Genomic DNA, 8,475 nt, shown 5'->3' with positions numbered 1-8,475 from the left:
TATACACAAAAACCAGCTTGCAATATCATATGGAAAAACTCCATGTATTCGGTATTTGGTGAGGAGTGGAAGCCATTTTCGCTAAAAGATCCTGAAATGTTCACGTTGAATTCCATTGATACAGAAAGAACCTCTTTAAATGTGAGAAGTATTCTAGCTAGAAGTATTCTATATATATATATATATATATATATATATATATATATATATATATATATATATATATATATATATCTATATGAGGCTGATATGTGACGTATTACTCATATCAAGTTACTCTAACCAATCAAGAGTCACAAAATCTTCTTCTCAAATCACAAACCAAATTGTAAGAGACCGTGGCACAATCTCTATATTGCGTGCATTATACAGCCACAAAAGATCAGCAGAGCTATAGCATAGAGGCTAAATTTGAATTTCCGCACTAGATATGTTTTCAGTAACGGATAAATTTCATTTTACCGACACGAGTTTTTGTTTTCGTTCCTATAATTATAGATGGCAAACGGCGAAAGATTTTTTGAACAATGGTCGGGTACTCTGATTAGGCTTTCTATGAAGTGCAACAGTGAAGAACACTGCGTGGTTTTGAAGATCGAAGGATCACGGGAAAATGTGAGTATTTCTATATCAGACAAATATTTGTGGGAATTGTAGCATGCATATAAAGTTACTTTTTATAGGACATAGGCCGGCAGTTAAAATGCTGCATGGAATATCATTATGCAAATAGTGTTATTTAATTTCTTCAACTTACTCCAATATTTTTCTTAAGTTTATTGCTACAACAAAGAGACGAAACCTCGGCATAAACCTTTATTATTTGTTGCTTGATCCATATTCATACGGAAAGCTCCCTCACCCTGACTCAAACTCATTGAGTGTGATACTTCAATTTTTTTATGACGTTTCCATGGTGGAATTCCACTCGAATGAAAGCTTGATTTTCAGTTTTTTACCTTGAATCCTTTCACTTGTTGAGAAAAATCTTTCACATTGATCAATAATATTAAAATGTTAAGTTTCACACTCAATAAGTGTGAGTTAGCTTTTTGAACACAAGCGTAATTACGACTTAGTCACAATATAATAGCCCGCTATGTCTAACGGGACTGCAAACCCGAAATAGTCGCTCTAATAGTTTCCCTCTAATAGATAAATCTTCCCATCTATCACTATAGAAAACTCAGAACGTTTCGTCACCAACAACGTCAGCGTTAAATAGCACAACAACCTCTGACAACTCAACATCCTCTCCTGATGGTTCACAAATGTCTTCGATGTTTTTTATTGTTCCTGTTGTTGTGTTCTTTTGTCTACTTATTGTAGCACTTGTTATTATAGTGTACTATCGACGGCGTGGTAAAAGGTGCGTACGTGACGATTATTGCGTATGTTAACTCTTATCAAATAAGTAGTGCAGTTTTGTGTGCGACTTTCATCTTTTAATAGATGTGAACGAGTGGATAAGTTACGGATGTGCAATTAATAGCATTTAACAGCAGTGCTTAACACTGATCATGCAGAGCAGTAATTCTTAACTATTATTCTTAACGTATCTTTATATTGTAGAGATTTCGAATTCCAGAGACTTTCTCTGACCTTAAGAGCTTCAAGAAGTATATAAATCGATGCATCGGTCCATACGACTGGACGACTGACTCCTTGATTTGCCGCCATTTTGTTTGAAAATTTTTGCCGTATTTTTTTTGATATTCGTTTAGACGATCAAATTTTGACGTTTGTCATATTTTTTTTGACGAGAAAAACTGACAACCCAGCTTTTGAACAAATGCATTTGTCAAATAAAATTTGCTGCAAATTCCTAATTTACACGGTCAAAAAACATTTGATAAATGAAATTTGACAAAGAAAATTTGGTCGTGTAAAAGGGGCTTAACACTGATCATGCAGAGCAGTAATTCTTAACTGTCTATACTCTTTAACATCTATCAAAAGGAGAAAATCGCATATAAAAGCACGTCATGCAAAGAGGCTTTAAAGCACATAGCTAAAGTAAAAGGTACTGACACTTTCTCCCCCGTCTGTCGTATTAATTATAGCAGGACCAGTTGGGGCTGGGAATTATAGTTGGTTAAAAACTGACCGTATTCAGTTGTCATACCATATTTAATATACAATCTTCTAAATCTGCCCACGCGATTGGTCAAGATCAATCACGTGGTTTTTTGTTGCCTGGCGACAGATCATGCGATATAACCAATGAAGATTGTGATTTATTCGCAATAACCCATGGAAATCGTGGTTTTTTCAAAATTAATATACAATCTTCGTGCATTGGCCTAAATCAACTCGATTGGTCGAAATCAACCACGCGATTGGTCAAAATCAACCACGTGGTTTCTTATTGCCTGGTGACAGATCATCACAGTCTGTCATAGATCTTCAATGCAGCAATCAATGAACTCAGATTGTATATTAAAAATGTTAGAGATTTTATGTTCGTGTTTTGTTTACAAATAAACGCACTTGCTGACAATACATTGAACTCGAAATTTCAATATTGAATTTTCTCGTTCATTGACATTGTATGGTCAGCGCGTGCGTTAATTTATTTGTGAACAAAACACTCAAAAAAGTTTCTAACCCCTAAATACCTTACGATACACGTTAAAATTTATCCTAATTTCAGTTTTTTTATATATTAATATCCTATTATAAAGGTTAAATTCAGAGGAGGATCATCGTCCTTACGAAGGTATGTGCATATTTGATGCATTTGCACGAAAACTTCACATATTTTTATAAGTTTTAAAAAATAATAGGAATGGCCAATCTATGATTACGTAAAGCTGTGCACTTTAACAAATTGTTCTGCATGTATACCTTAAGAATGACAGAAACACATGTACAGTGAAGTCAGAAGTGAGCACTCGAACTACACAGGAGAAACTCCCATTGTTGTGACCATTTAGTATTCCTATGTGTATGTGACCATCAATTTAGTATTCCTTTTTTAAATATTATTAATTCATTATATTTATGTCATTTTTCAGATTCCTCAGCAAAGCCATTTGCGTGTTACGAAGATCCTGCTCTGTTCACGGCGGAAATGCAGGGACTAACTCCATACGATAGTCCCGGAATCACGATATGTTCTGGGAACCATTACGAGCGGCCTAAAGACGGCCCGGACCAACCGATATCCCGCCAAAATGGTAAAGACAGTAAAGAATTTCAATACGATTACGCAACACGCGAGGAAACCTCCCAACTTCCACACATACTAAACGGTGACATAACTTTAGCGGACGAAACGTCTGGTGCCGCAAAGCCTCGCCGGGAACAAAATTCCGATTCACTGCAACCAAGTGAGAAACGAGAGCAACGCATAGTGAAGACACCTATCTATCAGACTTTAGAAGAAGACTCGCCCGAAAATGATAGTAATAAATCAGCCTACGAAGAACCACACAAAAATCCAAACTCACGTGCAAGCGACAAACCCGTCTATTACACTTTAGAAGAAGATTCGCCCGCGGTTGATGATATAATATCAGCCTACGCGACACCGCACGAAAATAAAGACTCGTCCACAAGCAGCAAACCTATCTATCACACATTAGAGGAACATACACCCTAGATTCATGTTGCAGCTGAGAAACTGGAATATTGTAGAATAAAGAAACCCATCTTCCAGGCATCAGAGAAAAAACACACCATAATCAATAAACACGCCAACCTCGTACCCAGGGTCTTTTACCTCAGCTCCTTGGTACGAGGTTGTAAACATGCGTGCAGGACACGATAAATAGCAAAAGAAAAAATTATTCATATTTCCACAAATGCGCATGCATGTTCCCAGCGTTAAAATTTGGTTAGTAATCTGGGTTAGTTATCTTTTTTCAGTAGAAATTCTGCCATTATTCATCGCTGGGTGTGTTTAGTGTTCGTAACGATAGTAACTGAACATTAATACAATTACTCTTTTTCACGTATAGCTATATATAGTAACATGTAATATAAGAACAACAGATCTTAATGTTATCCAAAATTTTTTAAAAATATATTTTATGCTAATGATGTTTTTAAATAATAATTATCATTTTGGCAGCCAAGACTTTGACTTGCGCGTGTGACACTCGCGCGCGTGTCGCGCTTACGTTGTTTACCTTGAAAAAAATTAAACAATTTTACGAATTGTTGGTCAATGATCTATAGCTTTATTAATAATTCGCCTGATGAAAATCCTTCGGCAAGTTGGATGTTTAGACTATAAAAGTATTCCATCACATGAAACAGCACGACTGTGAGCGCACGTTTAGTAAACCTGTGATGATTTTTTTTTATTTTATGGATACAAGCCAGGGCCGATAATAGAGAGATAATTTGGAGGGGTATTTTACTGTGAACTAAAACACTCGTAGAACTCATGTACGCCACAACCATAGAAATAATAGACATTACGTCACAACCATAGAAATAATGTCTATTATTTCTATGGCCACAACGCCACTACTCTCCAGGACCCTGCGCCGAGGTGCGTATTTTCCGTATAATGCGTCACGCCATAGATTCATATATATTCACAGACTGTAGAGTGTACAATATCCTGTATTCCTGTTCTGTTCTATACACGTTCTATACTCGATCCAGTTTCGGTCCTGCATGTTACCAGTTCCAACTTTATACCAGCAGCGCCTGACAATAAGTATCTATGTCTGTATCGATGGCTTATCGATGTAAGCCGTGCAAACACAAGTTCTATCCCGTACGAAAAGTAATCGTACGTATCATAGTGAATCGATTATCGTGTCAACGTGGCATAATTGTATTATTTAAATAATCTGATCAATAATTTGGTTCTGTTTTGTAATGGGAAATTATGCTTTTGTTAGTAGCAGTAGTACCAGTAGAATAAATTTGAACTCGTTTATTGAAATATTGCAGTGTTTAAAACACACAAATGTTTAAAACGAAACCATAACGTTGGCCCTCTCAAAACGACGTGTCTTCGCATGGTCACGTGACCACTCTTGCACGACAAAACTAACTAGGGGGGAGGGGTGCTTCCCGCAAATGTCTATACCCCTCGCACTTTTCTAATGAGTTTTTTGTCACACAAGCAAAAATACGGCCCATCCTAAGAGAATATAATTTGTTTCACATCTCTCTTTGATCAGCATCAGAATTTTCACAGCCAGTATTATCCGCCCATGGGTAGCACGTATAGCTAAATTATGACCACTCCCTAATGCATAACATTTCCGTTTTCGATATTGGCACTATACCGGAGTTTACATCCTGAATAGCACCGCCAAAATGTCTAACTTCACAATTCTCACTTCATCGACAATATATAATGTACACAGCTTCGCGTGATTTCAGCTCATTCCCGACGTCTCAGTTAAATATTTTATAATGAAGATAGCACATGGCTGTTTCAGAAGCGGGATACTTTTCATAAAACTGTTATTTTTTGTCGTTCACGTTCAGTTTAGTGAACCAAGAGGAACTTTGCCTAAAATTGAGCGTGGCGTACAAGACTTAATCCGGTATGGTGAAAACTATCATAATATGGTAAATATTACAAATCTCGAAACTATGACATGTGATCATGAACAGAAAAGTTGCAGGTGCGGAAAAAAATATGGTTATAATACTGTCGTTTATAACACCGATGAGAAAATTGTAAAATGTATAAAAGACGAAGATGTAGCTGGTGATATAGTTGGCCATGGTAAGTAAATCATGTTTGTTATTCATTTGTGTACTATTGAAATTGGCAATGATAAAGCATATTTAAACATTTATTACTTGAAAACCACTTGTTGAGAAATCGTTCGTTTGAGAAATATTCGAATTAAGAACAGTCACGTTGAAGTATTTTATTAATTTACAATTTACATGCATTCCGTATATTGATATATTTATTTATGTTTATGTTTATATATGAAAAATAACATACAAAAGAAATAAGTTATAAGAAAAAAGAAGTATAGAATTTGCATTCCCCCCCCCCCCCCAATTAAGGGTCTCACAAGGTATAGCCCTGCTATAGAGGGTGCTAGTTTAAAAAACAACTGTCTGGCCATGCAAGTGCATCATTAAAATTTTTCTTGCCTTGACAGATGGAAGCTATTTGAAAAACGGCAAAGGAGAATGTTTAGGAGTAAAAAATAGGATCATTTCTACAAGAAAATGTTCTAAGGATGATCTTTCTCAACGTTGGTTATGGACAGGAGTCGGACATATACTAAATTTAAAGGCTCTTAAATGTTTGCAGTGGAACACTTCTACACGAGAATTCGAAACAGAACAGTGCAATGCAGCAAACAATGTCCAAAAATGGAAACCTATAGATATGGGGAAGACCTGGAAAGTTGCCCTGTCAAACGATGCTCTAAATTCCAGACCCCTTTTCACTAACTTCACAGGGAGTGTGCCAATGAATAAAGGTAACCGTGCTTGTGTTATATATAATCATAAGAATGCGTGATTTGTTTGAATGCCCACCCACGTTTCGACCAAAACTACTTAAGTTGCATCTTTTCGTTATTTGTCTACCACCTGAAGATTCCTATATACACGGATGAAACCGACTGTAGTGGAAGCGTTTCGCTAAGCAAAACTTCTATAAATTATTTCAAATTCTATCTATATGGTATTGGCACCATCGTATATGTATTTATACCACCTTTCCTATAGGTTGTTATCGCTTTTTCCGAGATGAATTGATGGTCGTGGTGAAGAAACGAAACTGTAAACAAGTTTTTCACAACAAGAACTGTCACATCAGCCTGACCATCAACGCACCAATTTTCTATACACAAAAACCAGCTTGCAATATTATCATATGGAAAAACTCCATGTATTCGGTATTTGGTGAGAAGTGGAAGCCATTTTCGCTAAAAGATCCTGAAATGTTCACGTTGAATTCCATTGATACAGAAAGAACCTCTTTAAATGTGAGAAGTATTCTAGCTATATATATAGCTATATATATATAGCTATATATATATATATATATATATATATATATATATATATATATATATATATATATTTATTCATTTACATAATTCTTAAAAAATTGGCATCGCTACTCTGAGTTTCATGCCACAGAGGCAATCATCAGGCGACTAAATTTCAGTTCGTTACAAGTTTGATGACGTGCGACTTTCTTGTTTGCGCGTGCGTTTGAAGTTTCCTGCCCAGAATTTTTCTCGGTGGCGGCACTTGGCGAAGATCTCTGATCTTTTGTTCAGGAGTTTGTTTGCGTCACCCTGCAAAAGACACAGTTTTTCTGCAATACAGAGGTTGCATCGTTTAGCACCCGGCGAGTATGCTGGCGCGCGTTTTGCGATGGACCAGGAAAGTGTAAACTTCTTATTATTTTTTTTAAATTCCAAATATACTTTGAAAGTTCAGTTTCCTTCTCGTACCTGGCGTGGTTAAAGGACTTTTTATGGTTGCTGAATCTTGATTTAAACGAATTCGCGGTCATCCCGAGGTATTGCTTGGTCTCATCTTCGCTATTTAATTCAATTTCGGCTGAATAAACCACGTTCTTAGATAGGCACTTTTGGTCAAGTGGACATTGTGAGGTATTTCTGCAGTTACAATAACGGGGTAGTTGCTCCTCAGCAGCTTGGTTCAAGATCTTGTTGTTGTGTCGTGATATGATGTTTTTCACGTTTGGCATGCAACTGTAGCTAACCTTGACTGTGTTTCGGTTGAACAGCTTGTGCAGAGGGCTAGAAATTGGAAAATGCTTGTCGATGAGTCGCAGGAAGTCTCTGGCAACATTTGTTTTCACGGATTTACTAAACGGAGGATTGAACCAGATTACGTTTCTCCGCCGTGTTCTTTTACGTGAAGGGATTGAGGTGATTTCGGGATTACTGGGGGAATATTTTAATTCAGCATTAAAGTGGCTTTCTTTAAGTGCACTTTCGTAGACATGTTTACAAGCGTCAAAGGATTGCTGATCGGAGGATAAGGAGGATACACGTTGGTTGATGGATTTAGGAATTTGCTTAATGATAGACGGTGGGTGGTTTGATTGGCTGTTAATATACTGAGGGTCATTGTTTGGTTTTCTGTATGGTGTGAATTTGCCGTTGTTCAAATTAAGGGTGATGTCTAAGAAATTGACGATCTGGTGGTTAACCTGCGCTGTGATCTTTAGACCGATTTTGTCAAAAACATCGAATAAATTCTTTCTTGCAACATCAGCATCTCGTCCATTAGTGCCTGGAATTAGCGCCAAACCATCATCGCGGTAAAGTCCAACATTATCATTCCCCAACTCTTGTGTTAGCGTATTGAGAATGAACAGGCCGACTAATTCACAAATCTCCGCCCCATCGAAACTTCCCATAGTGACATCGAACATGGAATCGGCGTTCCGTTTTACCCAGGGCATATCTTCCTTAAACAGCAGAGATTTTCGTGCATGCTGGATAATAGTGATAATAGTTATTAGCGATGCCAATTTTTTAAGAATTATGT

The 8,475-nt window shown here is 36.9% G+C and overlaps 1 protein-coding gene across 1 annotated transcript; it reads left to right on the top strand.

The window, feature by feature from the left end:
* LOC114533463 lies at positions 1-3,949 on the top strand. The gene is made up of 5 exons (XM_028554981.1): positions 1-141; positions 499-615; positions 1,182-1,369; positions 2,685-2,719; positions 3,018-3,949. The coding sequence occupies exons 1-5, from the start codon at positions 43-45 to the stop codon at positions 3,602-3,604; spliced, it is 1,026 nt and encodes a 341-aa protein (XP_028410782.1). The 5' UTR covers positions 1-42; the 3' UTR covers positions 3,605-3,949.
* The last annotated feature ends 4,526 nt before the right edge of the window (positions 3,950-8,475 follow it).

The sequence above is a fragment of the Dendronephthya gigantea genome, unplaced genomic scaffold (genome assembly GCF_004324835.1).
Source record: "Dendronephthya gigantea isolate DGI-Jeju-01 unplaced genomic scaffold, DenGig_1.0 000092F, whole genome shotgun sequence".
Classification (NCBI taxonomy): domain Eukaryota; kingdom Metazoa; phylum Cnidaria; class Anthozoa; order Malacalcyonacea; family Nephtheidae; genus Dendronephthya; species Dendronephthya gigantea.
This window is presented reverse-complemented; position numbering and strand designations above follow the sequence as displayed.